Source organism: Emericellopsis cladophorae (assembly GCF_022114955.1).
Source record: "Emericellopsis cladophorae strain MUM 19.33 chromosome Unknown NODE_1_length_1489480_cov_119_871856, whole genome shotgun sequence".
Classification (NCBI taxonomy): domain Eukaryota; kingdom Fungi; phylum Ascomycota; class Sordariomycetes; order Hypocreales; family Bionectriaceae; genus Emericellopsis; species Emericellopsis cladophorae.
The window spans coordinates 101,413-121,439 of record NW_026250926.1 but is presented as its reverse complement, the minus strand read 5'-3'; the positions used below and the strand labels follow the sequence as shown (position 1 = coordinate 121,439).

The window sequence follows — 20,027 nt, the reverse complement described above, 5'->3', positions numbered from 1 at the left end:
TTAGCGGCTCATCGCGTTGACGGTTGGCTGTCGATCCCCACCTTGAAGTTACCACGCCCTGTCCATTTGCTCTTGATTACCATCATCTCTTACTACGGACGCAGTGTCTCCGTTTGAAGTTGTATCAATTGTTCCTCTGATATCCTATATTCTTTGCTCTACATCAACTCACATAGTCAGCTCATGACTTCGGCTATATGTCCTTCACCGTCTTGCCAGGCGCAGACGCGTCGCGTCCACGCTCTCGCTCCGGCATCCTGACGCCCACATCTGATGGCAGCACCGCGCAAGATAGAAAGCCCATGGCTTCTCCCGATGGCAGGAAGCGGAAAAGATCAGATTCCATGACCATGGACCATCTGCTCAAGTCTGCAATTAGCCTCAAGGTATCACCGTGCGACTTGATTGTCTCCCCCACCCACTAACCCTGTGACCAGGTACATCCGCCCAATCTACAAATCCAACCTCGAACACTCCTACCCTTGATGCTGCTTCCTCGAAAACACCTGTCTCTGGCCTCTCTGGACCTCTCATCCCCACAGGAGGGCCTTTCCGCAAGCCGTTTTTACGCCTCCAATGTCAAAATCCTCGATCTCGAAAGCCGGATGGGCTCAAGCCCAAGCGTATTGATTGTGCGTAACGAATCGCGCGGGCGGCTTTATGCTCTCGAGAGAACGGCCAACGGACTTTACACGGCATGCAAGCTGGGCTTATGGGTTGATCTGCAGGCTTTATTGGCCCATGCCACGGTAGTCTGCAGAGAACGATGCCAGCCTCCAACACAGTGTTCTGATGGCCCGAGCGACATGGCCATTCCCGCCAAGTCGAAGGCAGACATCAAGGTCGACGTGGGGAAGAGGGCCGCCATCGAGTCTCTCACGCGCAAGAATGCCCGGTCACACTCCATCTCGACGATCGATGTCAAAGAGCGATCCGATGACGCTAGCTTGCCTGGCTCTGCCGAATTGCAACCATCAGAGGTCGAATCATTACGGCCGCAAAGCTCATCGGTCACTGCTGCACCTTTGTTGGCGAAGCCGCCGTTGGTTGAGCCGCAGCAGAAGAAGCAGCCGCCCCCGCCGAGCCAGGAGAAGCAGCAGACGGCAGAGAGTCTATGTGATAACATTCGAACTCAATACTTGGAGGCATTGTACCTCTCCAAGGTTTGTCCATCTGCAACGGAGCCTGCATGGTTCACTGACACCTGTTCAGGGCTCGCTTGCGTATTTCGCAAAAGGACCATTGTCTCGTGCTCGTTCGGCTTTCCATTTGGATCTCGAATCGAACTTGGATATAAACGATTTAATCGAGTTCTTGAAGAGTCTCATCTTAACTACTGTGCAGGTAGACAAGAAGTTCCGCGAAACCATTCCCGCGATGCTTGCAAAGACAAAGACGTTTGTGGACAGCTCAGATGAAGGACGCAAGAAGCGGCGGAAGTCGAAGAAGATGAAGGTTGGCAAGGACGGTTTATATCCGATGGAGGACGAGATTGTACATCGTTGGTGGGCAGAGAATCAGCCTGCGCTGGCTGAGGACTCGGAGGCAGGAGTTTCGCCCGCCCAAATCAAGGATCGCATCGACCTGCTCCGGACGAGGGAAACTCAGCTGCAAATGATTGTCATCATGGAGACGATGGCCTTGGAGGAGGCAGCCCATACACATTTGGCCTTCCTGCCTGAGCTGACGGAATCTGAACCAAAGGCAGCCCCGTCATCGAGCAAGAAGCGCAGCAAGCATAATCTTCCCATGCTCGTCGATGTCCACGCCGATCGATTGACCATCTGGCAATCCATGGCATCAGACGCCCATATCCTGCTACAAGACACGCAGGCCACAGAGGAAGCTATAGCGACCACCCAGCAGAAAGCTTCATCAGAACCGCTAAGAGACTTCTGTGTCGATGTTATCGTGCCTTTGTAAGTTTGGTTGAACCACTCATGTGCCAAGGGTTCGTGCTCACGCAGTCAGCTACTCCTCGCGTTTGCCACAGCTGTGTCACGCTCTTAGTCAAAAGTTTGGCGGGCCTGTGATTATCGCCCCTACCAAGAGGGTGAAGCCCTCTCGGTCATCTAGCAAACAGGACCTGAGGCCTGGGGCCTCCCTGAAACGCCCGGCACCCGCCAAAGAGCCAAGGTCACTGAAACGTGCTCTGTCAATGGATCAGCAGCATCGCCGCAGCCTTTCGCGGGGGCCGAATGCGCTCGCAGAACTAATGCGCACAACTACAACTACAACTGCCTTGCCTAGTGTCAAGCGCGAGGCTAGCGACTCCAATATCCTTAAGACCATGGTCAATGAGGCCCGTACTACCTCGCAAGGTCCAAGGCCTCTTTCTCGAAGCTCAAGTAGCATGACTCTGGATGACCCCAGAGCGAACAAGAAGGCCAAGATTGACGCGGAACTGCGGGAGGCTATCACAGCTTTGCGCAAACCAAACCGAGAAGTCGTTGGGAAGGCGTTGGCAGAGGCCGCCGAGCGCAAAAATTCTACTGCCCATTCTCACAAGAGTAAGTCGACTTATCGTAGACACCAAGTGCCGTCGCTGACTGGCACAGAACCCCGAAAAGGACCGAAATATGCCTCGGGAACAGGCGTGCAAGTAAAGGCCACGCCGATGAATCAGAGGTTCAAAGAGATGACAGGTGCGGGGGACGATAGTCCCTTTGACATTCCGTTGCCTTCGACGGAAGATGTCGTCCCGCCATCAAGCGCAGGACCTGTTGTGCCTTCCACCTCACAGCGTGACGGCTATGGGATTGTTCCACCCACGCCGTCAAGAGGCATTCCTGGTCGGGACCCAGTGAGAAAACTCAACTTGGGCTCTTCGTTCCTGCGAAGACCCGCGACGGAGCTACCGTCCATTCCGCCGTCCTCGCCTGTCATGATGAGACGCGCGGGCGCGATGCCCGAGTCACCAATGGCGCCTCCCACTATCTCGAAACCACCCACGCAACCCAGCTCATTCATGTCACGGCTAGGTGGTGTGCCAGAGACACCAATAAAAACACAAACAGCGAAATCATTGGCATTTGATGACTTGGAGAAGAAGCAACCCCAGACGAAACCTGTGTCTATTTACCAGAAACTCGGCTGGGACGATGATGATGACTTGGACGACTTATTATGAAGAGAAAATCATGGTGATGGCATTTCCATCTGTCGCGGCGTATCAATGGATGTAAGCTAGCAGGAGGCGTGCCTTGACAATATGGGAATGATAGATAGATTGTGGTATAGCATGGCACGGCGTTCACTTGCATTATTGGCATCGCTACCACCTCTTGGGACGAAATGATAAAATCGCATCTGTTCAAAACATAACCCCAGACTATGATATTCGCGCTGGCTCTATGTGCATCATAGGCAAATCTCGAATGTCAACATGCTCCTGTGAGGATAGGTCGACAACCCTTATGGCGTCCAATGCCACAATGCCCTCGGTCATTGCTATGAATTGCAGCTCGACAAGATGACAAGCGCCCGGCACGAGTGGGCCAAACCGAGCGTCCGCCGTCAAGCAGATGACATCCGTGTCCCCCGTGGCCGAGTTCTTCTGCAGGGCGTGGAGGACGTTTTCATCCACCACAGGGTCCGCGACGTCCATAGGGGCCGGTTTGCCGCCCCCGCGCAGGCTGGCGCCGCGACGGTGCGAAGACGATGACAATGGCCTCGTTGTGCGATGTTCGCTTTTGCGACGTTTGGGGATCGCGAGGAGGGCGAACTTTCGGGGCGGACGGGCTGCCTTCTCCGTAGAGCGGTTGACAATGTACACGGACCAGGAGAACCTCTCCCCTACATGGATCGGCGTTGTGGGTGCCGTGAAGGACATGGTCACCCCTAGATCAGGGATGTTCTTCTCGTTCCGGGTTGTGGCAGCCTCGAGCGAAGGGAGGGCGTCGGGCTGTGTGACAGAAGGTGATTTGAGGGATGTCACCGCCTGTCCGCCACCGATGGACAGTTGTGACGGTCGGTGGGCGCGCTGGATGCTGGATGTCCCAGGTGTTGGGCCGAAGCCTGGGTTGACAGGTGTCGTGAAGTCCACCGACGCGCTCCATGACATGGTGAGTGTGGGCGTGCAGGTGCCAGGGATCAGCGCCGCTGTCGCTGATATAGAGATGTCTAGGTCGCGGGTGGCATTTCGGCCGGAGAGTGCATCGGCGTCCAACGGGGTAATGTGGTAGAGGAAAGTGACCTGGTCATGCTTGACGCAGGGCAGTGGCAACGCAATGCCTTCTACATCAGTGAGGTCCTTGATCGTGGTCTCGGACACGGAGAGGTGGATCTTGTCGATGGTGACTCTGCACTCCAAGAAGGGGGTAAAGTCCACTTCTAGCATTGCAATGACCGCTGGTGTCGCGGGTGCCGTATTTGGGCGAGTGAAGCGAACTCGGGCATGTAGAATGGGATGTATGTTGAGCTTGAGCTGTTGCATGGCCCGTATGTGCTGCATGAGATCTTGTTGCCGGGTCAAGGGTGTCACCTTGGACACGCGCAGAGCAGAGAGTCGTGGTTTGACGCCGTTTAGTAGTGGATCGCTCCCAAAGGACTCGAGCAGGTTGAAGCCAGAGGGGACACCGCTGGGTAGATATCCATTGGCCCCTGCAGAGAGCTCGGCTTTGATGTCTGGATTCAGGCTGGCGGAGGCGGTGAAAACGATGGACGGGCTATGCAGTCGCAGGCGCGGTCGACCAAGGAACACGGGCAGCTTCCAGACTGCATACACAAACTGCGTTGCTCCCTCATCTGAGTCGCTCTCTTCTTCCCCAACCAGGATGAAAGGGTCGCTAACATCGTCGACGGTGCCTTTAAAGATGGTGTCCGTAGCCGGAGGACTGTTGTGTCCGGGCACGCTGCCATTGACAACCTGGGCCTCAACTGACAATACCAGTCTCTGCAATTGGGCCTGGAATGCGTTCTCTTCCAGCCATGGGGCTTTCAATACGAGCACCACCTCCACCGTCTCATCTAGAACAAGTCAATGATCGGCTGGCTCAGGGGTACGCTCAGGGGAGGTGTACCAAAGAACAAGGAATCCCTTGTGTTTATAGATTCGAGGATAGGAGTCCCGGATTCAATGTCTCCAAACAAGTTCTCCAGGTCAAGATTGGTAGTAGCGGGCACGAGGTATGTGAGATTCGACTGGTCTGCGAACGCGGTACCTGGAGATGGCGGTGCCGCCATCTCAGGAATCCTGTCGATAGCGTCCAGGTTTGGGCCGGTATTGGTCATTGTCAACGAACAGCACGCCTATCGCCCCTTTTAAGAGGTCTGCATGCTTTTTCGTGTGTCCTCGATGGTCGAGGAGGAGGACTGTCGACCCCTGATCTGATCTGAGCTTCACTAACGTGTCTGTCTGACGCCTAACTTCACTTCACTGAGAGCAGTTCCCCGTCCCCGCAGGGGGCCCATGCGCCACACCCAGCCACACATGCAGCCACAGATCGCATGAGCAAAGCTTCCTGCCGGAATTTGCATCCTGGACTAGCAAGAAATCTCGACACACGACGCAACATCATTCCAGTCAGCTCGCGCAGCACTACGGCAATCAAATCGTGACCACCGATTGATTTGGAAACGGGACTTTCATCACTACTTGAGTGATTCAAGGGCTTTACGAGCGCACCGCGGCACAATGAATGGGTTTGCGCCTCCACCGTTTGGCCAACCACCCTCAGTATGGCAAGAGCATCGAACACCAGATGGACGCGCCTACTATTACAACACTGCGACAAAGGCAACACAATGGACCAAGCCCGAGGAGATGATGTCGCCTGCTGAGGTAGGATACGGAAGCCAACATCTTGCATGCGTTTTCACTGACAAGCTTGTAGCGCGCCTTGGCAAATCAGCCATGGAAGGAATACACTGCCGAGGGCGGTCGAAAGTACTGGTATAACACCGAGACTAAGGAGAGCTCGTGGGACATGCCAGAGGTTTACAAGACCGCGCTTGGTGTTAATGGGACGCCCAGCGCACCGACACCGCAGAGTTCCTACGCAGCCAGCGGCCCATCGAATTCTTTCGACCAGGGGCGCGAAAGCCGTGACTCACATGTCGAACCACGTCAGATTACATACCCATCCGATCCGAAAGCTCAGAGCTTCGTCCCCGCGAGCAACGACCCCGAATACTCGACCGCGGAGGAGGCCGAGGCAGCTTTCAACAAGCTGCTTCGTCGCAGTGGCGTCCAGCCTGACTGGACCTGGGAGCAGGCCATCCGGGCGACCGCGCGCGACCCTCAATTCCGCGCCATCAAGGACCCCAGGGAACGCAAGGCTGCGTTTGAGAAGTTTTGTCAGGATGTTCTCGTCCAAGACAAGGAACGCGCCAAGGAAAGATTGACCAAGCTGCGAGCCGATTTCGAGACCATGCTGAAGCGACACCCTGAGATCAAGCATTATACCCGATGGAAGACGGCACGACCGATCCTCGAAGGCGAGACTACGTTTCGGTCAACCAAAAGCGAGACGGAGCGCCGTCAGCTGTTCGAAGAATACATTATTGATCTCAAAAAAGCACACGCTGAGGAGCAGACAAACAATCGTCGCAGCGCCATAGATGGATTGGCTGACTTGCTGCCAAAACTGGAGTTGGAGCCCTATACGCGCTGGGCGGATGCTCAAAACATCATTTCGACCACACAACCCTTCCAGAATGACGCCAAGTACAAGACACTCACTCAGCTTGATGTCTTGACTGCTTTTCAAAACCACATGAAAGCCGTCGAGCGTGGGTTTGCAGCTTCCCGTCAAGAGGGCAAAGATCGCAAATACCGTGAGGAACGCAAGGCGAGAGACGCCTTCAAAGCACTGTTGGCCGAGCTCCGCAAGGAGGGCAAGATCAACGCTGGTACCAAGTGGTCCCAGTTTCTGCCGCTGGTTGAAAAAGATGAGCGCTACATCAACATGGCTGGCAACCCTGGCTCGACTGCGCAGGAGCTCTTCTGGGACATTGTTGAAGAGGAGGGCCGCGCGTTGAGAGGACCTAGGAACCTTGTCCTCGATGTTCTGGAGGTACGTTACAGCGTGAAGTGTGAATGCTGCAAGAGCAATCGCTAACGGGACGCAGGATAAACGCTATGATCTGACTTCCACAAGCGAGTTCGAAGAGTTTCTGTCCCTTGTCAAGGATGATCGTCGTACTGCTAACATCGACCGTAACACCCTAAAGCTGATTTTTGATCGCGTAAGTTCTTTCATGCCGATAGACGGAAGGGTCCCTGCTAATGACAATAACACAGCTGCGCGAGAAGCGGGTCACCAAACGAGAAGACAAGCGCGACGATGACCGTAATCAGCGCCGTGCCATAGACGATCTGCGGAGCCACATGAGGCGCGTTGAACCACCAATTACCATCAACGACAGCTACGAGGATGTCCGGGCTCGCCTACTCAAGAGTGACGAATTTCAAGCTGTAACCTCGGAGGAGTCCCGACGTGCTGCCTTTGACAAGCACATCCGCCGTCTGCGAGAAAAGGAAGAGGATGCTGAACGCAGGGAGCGTCGCCGAGATCGTCCCTCTATGGAGCGCGATCGCCGTGACAGAGACCGATCCAGGGGCGAGCGATCTCACCGTAGCAGTGGTCGCCGTCGCAGTCGCAGCCCCGAGGTGGATGCGTACGAGGCCGACAGGCGACGAGCCATTGCTGAGCGCGAGCGCAATCACCGCAAGTCAACCATGGCAGAAAACCTGCTCACGAGCGATCGAGGTCGTCTTTCTCCTCCCCCACGCCGGGAGCGAGAACGGGAAAGAGACCGCGACCGCGACCGTGAGCGAGATCGTGGTCGAGATAGAGACTTTGATCGACCCCCTCGCAGTCGCCGTGATGACGATGCCCACTACGACCGCGAGCGGAGAGTTCGCGAGGAGGATCGTGAGAGGCTCTATCGCCGCCGCACGGAGCGTGGAGGTTCGTATGATGAGCTGCCGTACGGGGATGAGAGATCTTCAGGAACCCGACGACGCCGTGAGGATGAAGACGATTCGGGACGACGTGATTCACGCGACTCTAAGGTAAGCCCAGCCCCCATGAGGCTTAAGTGACTAAGCTAAACATTACACAGCGCATCCGTAGGGAGAAGAGCTTGGAGCGCACCCCTCTGCGTGACGCTCCTCGCAAGAAGACGCCTCAGCCCGAACCCACATCTAGAGATATCAGATCGGGGAGCGAGGAAGGTGAGATTGAGGAGGAAGAATGATGGCGCGGCCATCTTCCGGGATTGTAAAACTACTAGTACGTCCTAGCAACGTCCCATGCTTGTAGATGGGATGACCCTTTCGAGTACAGGAGTCGAATTACTCGTACTGATGCGCCGCTCGAGGCTATCGACATGCACAAGCAAGCACCAGCGGCGACGGCCCCGTTCCGAGATTCATCCCACACACCCTCCTTGTTAGCTAGTACGTATCTTCCTACACCTTATTGAGGTCACCATAATCGAGAACAGCGGATTTAGTTCTTTCGCACGATGGCACATGTAATTGACGATGCAAGCTTTTCCCTTCCCATCTGATGCTAATTGTAGCTACTGACCCCTTGCAATACGCCTCCCGCGAGGTAGGAGGCTCGCGACGACAGTCACTCTGCTTGATCCACTGTCCCTCAATCTGCTAAGAGCTCATGTGTTACTAAACACCAAGGCTCTGTTGCAGGACCAGACAGCAGGGAATAGACTGTCGTCCACCGCTGTTAGCCATCCGAATCATCGTCCTCGCTGGCGTTAGCTTCCTCGGGACCTTCAACTCCCGAAGCGCTTCCGCGGGTTTTCTGAAGTATGACTCCTTCCAAGACGCCCCCACCGCCAGCAAGTACATGCTGTCGATGATTATGGTGGTGGTGGTGGTGGTGGTGGTCACGTCCGGGTATGTCGTTGTATGTGCCCTTTTCAAGAGCTCTTCTCCGTAGCGGCAGCGTTCTCTTCCAGGAAGAACTGCGCATAGTTAGCATATATCCACAATATCAACAGCGATCGACTCACGTAGTTGCCGCTCAGCTTCTGCTCTTGATCCAGCTGAGATCCCTGCTTGTTGATGCGAGGGCGGAAGTTGGTCGGGTCGCGACGGAAAGTGACGTTCAGGTTCTTCAAGAAGCTGTTGCAGCCAGTCAAGAGGGACTGGGGCTTGTTGGCGTGAGCGTCGATACCGGGCTGGCCGTCAAAGACAATGACACGGTCAGCGAGGTAGGTAGCCATGGTGAAGTCGTGCTCGACAATGAAAGCGGTCTTCTTGGAGTGCATGATGAAGCGCTTGATGACGCGCGAGGCGATGATACGCTGCTCAGAGTCGAGGTAGGCCGAGGGCTCGTCGATCAGGTAGATGTCCGCGGGCATACCGAGCGAAAGCACAATGGCCACGCGCTGCAATTCACCACCCGACAGGTTCTTCACTTCCTGGTCAATAAAGTCCTCGAGCTTGAGGGGCTTCACGACGTCGGTCTGGAACTGAGGAGACAGGAATGCCTGCTTGATCTTCTTGAAGAAGAGCTGGCGAACGGTGCCCTCGAACTTGGGCGTGATGGTCTGGGGCTTCATGCTGATCTTCATCTCCGGGACAGACTTCTTGCTGTCAGGCTTGAGGGCGCCCGCAAGCAGGCGACAGAAAGTGGTCTTTCCGGTACCGTTCTCACCCATCATGACGATGATTTCAGAGTCGGTGAAGTCACCAGCATCGATACGAAGGTTGAAGTTGCCCAGCTTCTTCTCCAGGGCGGGGTATTTGAATGCGCGAGACTTGTCGACGGCAAATTCCTCCACTGTGTCCGCAATACGGAAAATGAGGGATTCCTCGCGGAAGCGCAAGTTCTCGGTGGGAATGTGACCGTCCAGGAAGATATTGATACCTTCACGCACAGAGTACGGGAGGGTGACGACACCGTAAACAGCGGGACGACCGTACAGAACGCAGATGTAGTCGGACAGGTAGTCGAGAACGGACAGATCGTGCTCAACCACGATGACGTAGTCATCGTCACGCAGCAGCGAGCGAATAATCTGGGCGGCACTGAGACGCTGCTTCACATCTAGGTACGAGGAAGGCTCGTCGAACATGTAGACGTCGGCCTTCTGGACGCACACGGTACCAATAGCGAAGCGCTGAAGCTCACCACCAGAGAGGAGGTTGATATCACGGTCCATCAAGTGCTGCAGCTCGAGTGTGTTGGTGACCTGCTCCGTGTTGCCGAGGGTCGCGCGGCTCTCGAGGAGGAAGCGCACGCTCTTCTGAGTGCCACGCACAGCCTTTGGGATCTGGTCGACATACTGGGGCTTGACAACAGCCTTGAGATCGTCTTCCAACAACTTGGTGAAGTAGTCTGCCAACGATGTTAGCTTTGATTTCAACTTCCATCGCAAGTGCCTTACTCTGGAGCTCGGAGCCACGGAAGTGCTTGATAACATCCTCCCAGTCGGGGGGGTTATCGTGGCGGCCCAGGTTGGGCTTGAGCTTGCCGCTGAGGATCTTCAGAGCGGTACTCTTGCCGATACCGTTGGTTCCGACCAGACCCAGGACCTGGCCAGGGCGAGGCATGGGGAGACGATGCAGCTTGAAGGCATTGGGCCCATAGCGGTGGGTGACCTGGCTCTCCAAGTTGGTGGGAAGGTTGATGATGGTGATGGCATCAAAGGGACACTTCTTGGGGCAGATACCACAACCAATGCACAGCGTCTCGGAGATGAAGGCAAGTCGGGATGTCGGCGACACCTCGATGCAGAGCTTGCCGCTGCGTACCACGGGGCAAGACTTCTTACATTCCTGGCGACACTTGCGCGGACGACACTATATGTGAATTCAGCGTCAGTTCATGTTGATTGTTTTGCCTGTCGACTGCGTGCGGTACGTGGCGGGGTAGGCGGGGTCCTTTTTTTCTTTTTTTGCGCCATGTATCGAGATGAGGATGCGAGGATTGGGATACTAACCTTGTCGTCGTTGACGATGGCGATACTGTAGACATATATTAGTAAGATGCCACCGCTACTAAAGCGTCCTCGTTGAAGCGTACCGCGTGAGCTTGTCCGACATTGTGGCGTTGTTGCGCGCGGATGGATAGCCGCAGTAGTTAAAATCAAATTCCGAGCTCGGTGTCGTTCGCGCGCGGGCGATTTGCGAGTGACAATCGATGAAAGACCGCAGTGACGACCGTGTACGAGCGGATACCCAAGCTAAGACACCTGATGTCGTGACGGATCCAAGCCAGCTGATCGTTGTAAGGATCTGGAGACAAGTTTGGTTTGTCGAGGGTGCGGGTGAAGGCGCTTGTAATTGTGCGTGGTCTGATTGGGCAAGCGAGACAGGGCACGCACCCGACAAATTGTCCACGGTGCTTGATCCGTGCGTCATCGTTGAGCACCTCCCCAGGCAAGCAGTTAAAGTATGCAGATTACTGCAGTCATCATGGGGGTGATTTGAACTTCACGGGCACTTGACACTCCATCCTACCTTGTTGAGAATTACAACCGGCATGACCAAGAAGACCAACAAAACACGTACACTTTAGTATAGACGACGGACGTCAGAATTCCGCCCAAATCAACCTACCCTGTACTGGTACATGGACTAATCACGCATTGTTAATTCTATGATTGCGCCTCATTCGTATAGTTGGTTCTTAAAATTGCGCCTGATTCTTGTATAGATTGATATACTGTTTGAAAAAAATGCACAAGCGAAGCATAATTTTCGCAATGAATAAAGAAAGTAAAGACGAATTGAACTACGCCACCTGTTCTGGTTTACGGAGACTCGTGAGCGGTATCCCACAGGTGAGAGTGAAGCTAGCAATGAAAGCGTAGCAAGAGCTCAATAAGATTCATTAGATATTTGCGTTTTTGCTTCCATTTTCCATATGATGGCCTCTGTATTGACAAGGTGAACTCAGTGCACCTTGTACTTTGACCACACGTGATCTACATGCCGGACATAACGTTCCCAAGATAGGCTTAGCGTAAACGGGTTCAGCCACTGTAAATACCGTCACAGCCGCCTATGAGCCGCTGCTGCTGCCGAACGGGACCATCCAATTCTTTCATGGCAGAACCTCTCCACCGATTTTGTGACAATCCACCATCCACCATCCGCCTTGCACCTCACCCTCGTTGTCCACCACCATATACCCATACCACATTCACCAGTTTCGATTGTACCGGCACATATCACATATATATTTTGCTGCCTGACAGTCCTTGCTACATGACTTGTAAGTCAGCCACGTCGCCTGAAATCCCTACCTGCCGTTTAGTCCTGCCGCGTCCGCCCATCAATACAGCCTCGACCCCATATCCGATATCGATATCACGCCCTGTCAAACACTTTACAAAGCCGCTAAGGCCTCGCATTGATGCGGATCGATGCACTTCGATGATCGCGACTCATTCCAGACATGCTCGAAGCGTCCACGGCTCTCAGGCGCGCCAATTTCCCTCCCATCGTCACACAGGCTCGCCATCATCAAAACACCCATGAATGCGACAGGTCCGATATCTGAACGATATCAGGTCCGCTATCTTCTTGGATACTCGAATCTTGGTCGCGGGGGGCTGATTGACGCACCCTCACCACTGTTCTGTTCACCAAACCTTAATGGACTGTTACTGACCTCGTCGTCCTTCCAGCAGGCAGCCTAACCTAAGACTTCACGATGGCGACCCCTACACAGGGTGACGTCTCGAATGGACATTTATCGCCTGAAATTGATCCTGAAACACATGCTGCAGATGGACAAACTCTCAACAACACTGAACGCGTCGACGCCGCGCAGGCGCTTCCCACACGAAATTTCTCACCGAGCCCAAGCGAGACCGAAGACCTTCCAAATGGCCTCGCCAATGAACAAAGTATCGCTGGCAGTAGTCCTCCGTCGCCCAATGACGCGTCGGAGGATGCAGACTTTGACATGGAGGAAAGCCAAGCGTCTCATCACGACGAGGATATGGTCGACGAACACGCCAGTTCCGGGTCGTCCACCACTGCCACCAAGCGCAAGACCGCCGTGGCCGAAGATGATTATATGAGAATGGATCCAGAGCTATATGGCCTTCGGCGTAGTGTATGACACAAATCCCTCACCGCCATCTCCTGCGATTATCGACTAATGTGCCGGCAGACAAGACCGAGAGAGTCGCGCAAAGTCGTAAGTCTACTCCCCAGTGGTGTCTTGTATTGCTTTCTGATGACTAAAGGTCGATTCCGATGATTCCGACTCTGATGTTGGCCCTACTAACAGGCGGCACGCGAAGCGTCGACGTATCGAGTCCTCCCGCAATTGTAGATCCAACCCGAACCACAGTGTTGTCTCATCGTACTGAACTTTTAGCAGCCTCGAAACGAGTAAGCCCTGCGCACCACCAATCTTCCACAAACAACTCCGACTCTGATGTCTCCGACGTCTATGGCGGAGCTCGGGCGCGAACCTTTCAGAAGAAAGCTCGTCTCCACAGAGCAGAGCAGCCAAACCTGTCCGAAAAACGTTGGTCGAGCCGGCGTGCTGCGCAGCAGGTGCAGACCGGCGCATACGAGGAAAGCGATTTCGACGAGGAAGACGATGAAGTTGAACAGGCAAACGTAGAATATGTCGCCGATTACGTTGACGACTCGCCTTATGTCGATAGAGTCGTCAAACACCGGGTCAAGGATGGTATCGAGCTTGCGTACGATTTGCAACGGCACGATTTCGAGTACTACATTAAATGGCAAGGCAAATCACATTTGCACGACACATGGGAGACCACCGACTCCCTCAAGTTCGTTCGAGGCGTCCGGAGGGTCGAGAACTATTTCCGGAAAACGGTCGACATCGAACTCGAGATGCGGTTTGGGTATGACATCCCGCCCGAGACAAAGGAACAATTCTTTCTTGACCGTGAGCGTGACGAGGAAGCCTTCGAAGACTACACGAAAGTGGAAAGAGTCGTGGGCATCCGCGATGGCGAGGATGACACCGAGTACTTTATCAAGTGGAAAGGGTTATCCTACGACATGTGTACATGGGAAGAGGCATCTCTGATCAGTCCAATGTTCCAAGACAAGATCGATCAGTACCTTGACCGCGCCTCGCGCAGCTGGCAGTCTGACAAGAAGGAGACCAGCCTGCAGACCCGTTCCAGGATGACAAAACTCGAGGAGCAACCCAGTTACATCCAAGGAGGCGAGCTTCGATCGTTCCAACTGAAAGGTTTGAACTTTTTGTGCCTGAACTGGACCAGAGGCAACAATGTTATCCTCGCCGACGAGATGGGCCTGGGCAAGACCGTGCAGACCGTCTCATTCCTCAGCTGGCTTCGCAATGACAGACGACAAGAGGGACCTTCACTCGTTGTCGCGCCACTCAGTGTCATCCCTGCCTGGTGCGATACATTCAACCACTGGTCCCCCGACATCAACTATGTTGTCTACCTTGGTCCGGAAGATGCCAGGAAGATTATTCGAGAGAATGAGCTCCTTGTGGACGGTAACCCAAAGAAACCAAAGTTCAACGTGCTGGTCACCTCTTACGAGTTTATCCTGCAAGATTGGCAATTCCTCTCCTCCATCAAATGGCAGACGCTCGCTGTTGACGAGGCACATCGTCTCAAGAACCGTGAATCCCAGCTGTACAGCCGCTTGGTGGGTTTTGGCGTCCCTTGCAAGATTCTGATCACCGGCACACCAATCCAGAACAACCTGGCGGAGCTCTCAGCTCTTCTCGACTTCCTTAACCCCGGCAAAGTGGACATTGATGAGGATCTTGACTCCCTGTCAGCCGCCGATGCACAGGAGAAGCTACAGGACCTGCATAATGCCATTGCACCTTACATCATCCGCCGAACAAAAGAGACAGTCGAGTCCGACCTCCCACCAAAAACAGAAAAGATCATTCGCGTGGAGTTGTCCGATGTCCAGCTTGACTACTACAAGAACATCATTACCAGGAACTACGCTGCCTTGTCTACGGCTAACAATGGGCACAAGAACTCCTTGCTCAACATTATGATGGAGCTGAAGAAAGTCAGCAACCATCCTTACATGTTTGCAGGTGCTGAGGAAAGGGTGCTAGCGGGCAGCACACGCCGTGAGGACCAGATCAAAGGCCTTATCGCAAGCAGCGGCAAGATGATGCTCTTGGACCAGCTGTTGTCGAAGTTGAAGAAGGATGGGCATCGTGTCCTGATTTTCAGCCAGATGGTGCGGATGCTGGACATTCTAGGCGACTACATGTCTCTGCGCGGTTACAAATTCCAGCGGCTGGATGGTACCATTGCTGCAGGTCCTCGTCGCATGGCGATCAACCATTTCAACGCCGATGACAGCGAGGATTTCTGCTTCTTGCTATCTACTCGGGCGGGTGGTTTGGGTATCAACCTGATGACGGCAGATACTGTAGTCATTTTTGACTCCGATTGGAACCCCCAAGCCGATTTGCAGGCAATGGCACGCGCCCACCGCATTGGCCAGAAGCGGCCTGTCAACATATACCGACTGGTCAGCAAGGAGACAGTTGAGGAGGAAGTCCTCGAGCGGGCGCGAAACAAGCTTCTACTTGAATACTTGACGATTCAAGCAGGCGTCACCGATGACGGGAAAGCCATGATGCAGTCTGAGCTGAATAAGAAGGGCCTCAAGACGGACGGTCCCACGTCGAACGAAGACATCCAGATGGTCCTCAAGATGCGCTCCTCCAAGATGTTTGAGCAGTCGGGCAACCAGGAGCGACTGGAGCAGCTTGACATTGACTCCATTCTAGAGAATGCTGAGGTTACCAAGACCAAAGTAGACGACAAGATCAACCTCAGCAGCGGAGGCATTGACTGGGACAATTTCATGCAAATCACCGATGTCAAGGTCGACGACATTAACCTGGATTGGGACCAAATCATCCCCGCCGACAAACTCGCTGAGATCAAGGCCGACGAGGAGAGGAAGCAGAACGAAGAGTATCTCGCGAAGCTTGCCGCAGAAAGCGCACCGCGCAGAGCCACTATCAAGCACCGCAACAAGGAGACTGACCGCGCTGATCGTTTGAAGAAGCGACAGCAAGAGCAGGAGGCAGAAGAGGCCGAGAAGCGTTTGCAGAAGGCCGATCCAAAGCGGCCGCTCGACGTCTCCGAGCAGCGTGTCCTGATCAAAGCTTACTTCAAATTTGGATCTATAGAACACAGAGCTGACGACATAATATCTGACGCGAAACTTGGCGACAGGGATCCCGATTTGGTGAAGGCCATGTTGGGTGACTTTGTCAGTCGCGCCCGGGAAGCTGTGGAAGACAACATTTCGAAGATGGCTGAGGAAGAGATGAAAGCAGGCAAGGCTCTCAACAAGAAAGACCGCAAAGCCGTCTTGATTGACTTTGGCGAACTCAAGAAAGTCAATGCTGAGACAGCCATTGACAGGCCCATTCAACTGCAACTGTTACGCGAGGCAGTAGCTGCTGCTCCCGAGTGGAAATCCTTCCGACTTCCTGATGCGACCAAAGGCGCAAGCTATAGCTGTCCTTGGGGTGCGAAAGAAGACGGCATGCTCCTCGTCGGGATCGACCGTCATGGCTTCGGCTCGTGGGTCCGGATACGCGACGATCCCGATCTCGGATTGCAGGACAAACTCTTCCTGGAGGAAGGCCGCATTGCGCGCAAAGAGGAGCGGAGCAAAGCCAAGGACAAGCAGAAGGCTCCAGGAGCCGTGCATCTGGTGCGTCGTGCTGAGTATCTGCTGTCCGTACTGCAAGCCAAGCACTCGTCGGACAAGAACCTGTTGAGCAAGGTCGAGAACCACCACCGCAACAACAAGAAGGGACACCTGGGCAACGGACAACGTCACGGCTCGAGCGGCTCGCCAGCGCCCAACAGCGGCTCCATTAGGAAGAGAGAACCTGAGCTGCACAGGGCACGCAGCCACCAGGACGAGAACGGGACACCGCGCCCTGAGTCGAAGCGGAGGCATGCGAATCTTGAGGGCGGACGTAGCCCGAAGCATCGGCGCTTGGATGAACAGCGGCGATCCAGCAAGCACGACGACCGTGACCGCCTGGACAAGCGGCGTCACCGCGAAGACGATTGGCGGGACGACCGACGAGCGGATCTTGACAGAGGTCGTCACAGGGATGACGACCACCATCGTCGAGAGGAAAGGTCCCGCGATGACCGCCATCGCGAGGATCGTTACCGCCAGGACAGGCACAGGGACGACAGACAGCGTGCAGAGCGGCATCGCGACGACAGGCGCCGTGAGGACCGTCTCCATGACGACCGTCACAGACCTGACAGACACCACGACGACCGGTACCGTGACGAACGCCGACGTGACGACCGGCGTCGCGAGGAGCGGGATAGGGAGGACAGGTCTCGTGATGACCGATACGAGTCCCATCGTCGCCGGGAGTCTGGAGGTCATGCTCAGACGGAGCGCGCCCGCAGTAACACGTCTAACGGGGTGCTTGCCCACCTGGACAAGCTTCGGGTGATAGGCGACGATGCGAACGCTAGAAACGAGAACAACGACGCCCTGATATGGTACTTTCTGAAGCCGGTCCGCGAGAACTTTGAGAGGATCCTGTCCACTACCAAGGAGACTGTCAAGTCGGGTAAGGAACGCGCAGCCATCTACGGTGACGAGCTTGAGCGCATCGGCGACTTTTTGAAGGATAGCAATGCTTCAAGCGACGCCTCGTTGCAGAAGCGGTTTTGGTGAGGGCGCCCTAAGCACTGTCATGGAGGCTGTGGCTAACAACAATACTAGGGACTTTTTGGCCAAGCGATGGCCAGTTGAGACAGCGAAACAGATCAGCGGCGAACGACTGAGCAAGATGTATGAGAGTCTTTGCGCCCGCAAGAGAGGAGGCGGAGGCGGAGGCGGAGGCGGTGGTGGTGGTGAAGCGACGACGTCTGCGGCAGCCGCCTAACCATGTCTCTCTACCTGCTAACTGGAGTTTTGTGGAGTTTCGAGAAAGAGGATTTTCCGTCTTCATGTTCTGTTTACTGCTCTTCTCATTCTTGGCCATTCATCATCGTTGTGCATTGCCCGGGCGTTTATGGGATACAAGAGCCCTGTTCTTGTTGTACTTGGCGGCGGAGACGTATGCGAAAGCATATCCACCAGAAAAGCATGGTCATGGAAACACGAGTGGGAGTTACTAGAAATATTGCGCGCTTTGTGTTTATATCTTCCCCCGAGCAAAGATGGGAGGGAGGGAGGATTTACAGCTGACGTGAGCTGGGGAAGAAGAAGGACAGCCCGAAGCGAAGCCCGTATAGGGCTCATTCAGCAATGGTTTACACATATATATTCCCCCCTCGCCGAAGGGGTCGTTGATGCGTAGAGGCATCCCTACACATAGTGTCGAAATAATGGGACTACTTGTCAATCTCGGCATGACACACGAATGATTCATCATAGGAAATGCTCCCCATGGGTGTACGAGTCAATCAGTCAGTCAGTCTCACTTCACTGTCTTGCGCCTCGGTGCTGCTGGCTTCCTTGAGGAGCTCATGATTCAGTTGTCGTTGCTCTGATGACCTGGCGGCTGACGCGTAGGTATGCTTGGGAACGTAGATGGATCAGAGAGGGACGGACCCATGGAGGAAAAGGCGGCGCACGTGAGGCTGTGTCATGAGCTGAACTGCGATGGACTGCTTTTGATTCAATTATTAGCACGTTAGATCTCACGAGATTCTACGCTGCTGTTTACAGTCGTCAATAAATCTGCCTCGCTGCAGCATAGCCACCCGCCAAACTTCACCTCCTCCCTCCTGGGAAACGCACGATCGCGCACTGACCTGACCTGGGATGAGGCTTTTAGTACGAGTACATATTATAGGGTGCGGCTAACAAGTCGATTCCATCCTCCATCATCACGCTTGCACCAAGACGAATTAATTACCACGGGCAGGGGACACGGCACTGACGATTGATGAAGCTCCCTACGCCAACACATCGTCTCCCTCCAACACCGTCAGCAACGCCAGAATCCACACCACGATGACAACAGTGCCCTACGCAGAGGAACGGGCCTTTGCAGAGGCCACGGCCCTCCGCGCCGCCATCCTCACCAAAAGGGTCCAGGCCAAGGTGCAGTCCATGACAAAGGACGACTTCTCCCCCGTCACGACCGCCGACTTTGCCGCGCAGGCCCTCCTCATCGCCAGTCTGCAGCAACGGTTCCCCGGCGACGGCTTCGTCGGCGAGGAGGACGCGGCGGATCTGCGGTCCCACGACGCGCTGCGGCGGACCGTCTTTGAGCACGTCCGGAGCATGGCCGACGACGGGACGGCGACGACGAAGCTGGCGACGCCCCAGACGGAAGAGGAGATGCTCGCCCTCATCGACCTGGGCGGACGGGGCCAGGGCGGCCAGCACGGCCGGTTCTGGGTCATGGACCCCGTCGACGGCACGAGGACGTTCCTCGAGCAACATCAGTACGCCGTCTCGCTCAGCCTAATCGAGGACGGGCGCGAGGTGGTGGGCGTGCTGTGCTGCCCCAACCTGCGGCTGCAGGACGGCCGCGTCGTCGAGAGGAGCGTCGACAGGGACGGCCTCGGCGTCATGCTCACGGCCGTCCGGGGCCAGGGCGCCACGGTGCGCTATCTCTCTGCGTCGCCCGCGTGCACGCCCTACCCGCTGCCCGAGGCGCAGCCGCTCCCGAGGCTCACCACGCCCGCGAGCATGGCCGACCTCCACATTGTCGATGCACGCGCCAGCACCGCCGTGCGGCACGATATTGTCGAGCAGCTGGCGCAGCAGTTGGGGACGCGGTACCCGGGGACAGAGGTCTGGTCGTCACACATGCGGTACGCCAGCCTGATCCTCGGCGGCGCCGACTGCCAGATCCGCGTGCCTCGGGCGGACAAGGTCAGCAACGTGTGCATATGGGACCATGCCGGGGCCCAGCTCATCTTCACCGAGATGGGCGGTCGTATCACGGACCTAGACGGGCGGGATATGGACTTTGGCGCTGGTCGCAAGATGGACGCGAACCGAGGTATGATTGTCGCCAGGGAGGGCGTCCACGCGCAGCTCCTGCGAGATGTCAAGGCGATCATAGGCGAGGCGTAAGGAGTACTTG

At 55.2% G+C, this 20,027-nt stretch overlaps 6 protein-coding genes across 6 annotated transcripts; 4 read left to right on the top strand and 2 right to left on the bottom strand.

Moving 5' to 3' along the window:
- Positions 1-485: 485 nt before the first annotated feature.
- J7T54_005909 (uncharacterized protein) lies at positions 486-3,130 on the top strand (the record flags this gene model as incomplete). Its single annotated transcript, XM_051505059.1, has 5 exons — positions 486-632; positions 786-1,163; positions 1,345-1,919; positions 2,011-2,510; positions 2,571-3,130. The coding sequence occupies 5 exons, from the start codon at positions 486-488 to the stop codon at positions 3,128-3,130; spliced, it is 2,160 nt and encodes a 719-aa protein (XP_051366431.1).
- Positions 3,131-3,331: 201 nt separating this feature from the next.
- Positions 3,332-5,232, bottom strand: J7T54_005908 (uncharacterized protein; the record flags this gene model as incomplete). Its single annotated transcript, XM_051504949.1, has 2 exons — positions 3,332-4,968; positions 5,163-5,232. 2 exons carry the CDS (start codon positions 5,230-5,232, stop codon positions 3,332-3,334), a joined length of 1,707 nt encoding a protein of 568 aa, XP_051366430.1.
- A 403-nt stretch (positions 5,233-5,635) lies between these two features.
- On the top strand, positions 5,636-8,202 carry J7T54_005907 (Pre-mRNA-processing protein prp40; the record flags this gene model as incomplete). The annotated part of the gene is made up of 5 exons (XM_051504838.1): positions 5,636-5,782; positions 5,835-7,016; positions 7,072-7,188; positions 7,244-8,017; positions 8,068-8,202. The coding sequence occupies 5 exons, from the start codon at positions 5,636-5,638 to the stop codon at positions 8,200-8,202; spliced, it is 2,355 nt and encodes a 784-aa protein (XP_051366429.1).
- A 687-nt stretch (positions 8,203-8,889) lies between these two features.
- On the bottom strand, positions 8,890-11,020 carry J7T54_005906 (uncharacterized protein; the record flags this gene model as incomplete). Its single annotated transcript, XM_051504729.1, has 5 exons — positions 8,890-8,934; positions 8,983-10,313; positions 10,363-10,777; positions 10,918-10,942; positions 11,001-11,020. 5 exons carry the CDS (start codon positions 11,018-11,020, stop codon positions 8,890-8,892), a joined length of 1,836 nt encoding a protein of 611 aa, XP_051366428.1.
- A 1,615-nt stretch (positions 11,021-12,635) lies between these two features.
- J7T54_005905 (Chromodomain helicase-like protein) lies at positions 12,636-17,867 on the top strand (the record flags this gene model as incomplete). Its single annotated transcript, XM_051504619.1, has 4 exons — positions 12,636-13,043; positions 13,106-13,127; positions 13,314-17,652; positions 17,705-17,867. 4 exons carry the CDS (start codon positions 12,636-12,638, stop codon positions 17,865-17,867), a joined length of 4,932 nt encoding a protein of 1,643 aa, XP_051366427.1.
- Positions 17,868-18,943: 1,076 nt separating this feature from the next.
- J7T54_005904 (Protein of unknown functionlike protein) lies at positions 18,944-20,017 on the top strand (the record flags this gene model as incomplete). Its single annotated transcript, XM_051504507.1, has 1 exon — positions 18,944-20,017. The coding sequence occupies one exon, from the start codon at positions 18,944-18,946 to the stop codon at positions 20,015-20,017; it is 1,074 nt and encodes a 357-aa protein (XP_051366426.1).
- Between the last annotated feature and the right edge of the window lie 10 nt (positions 20,018-20,027).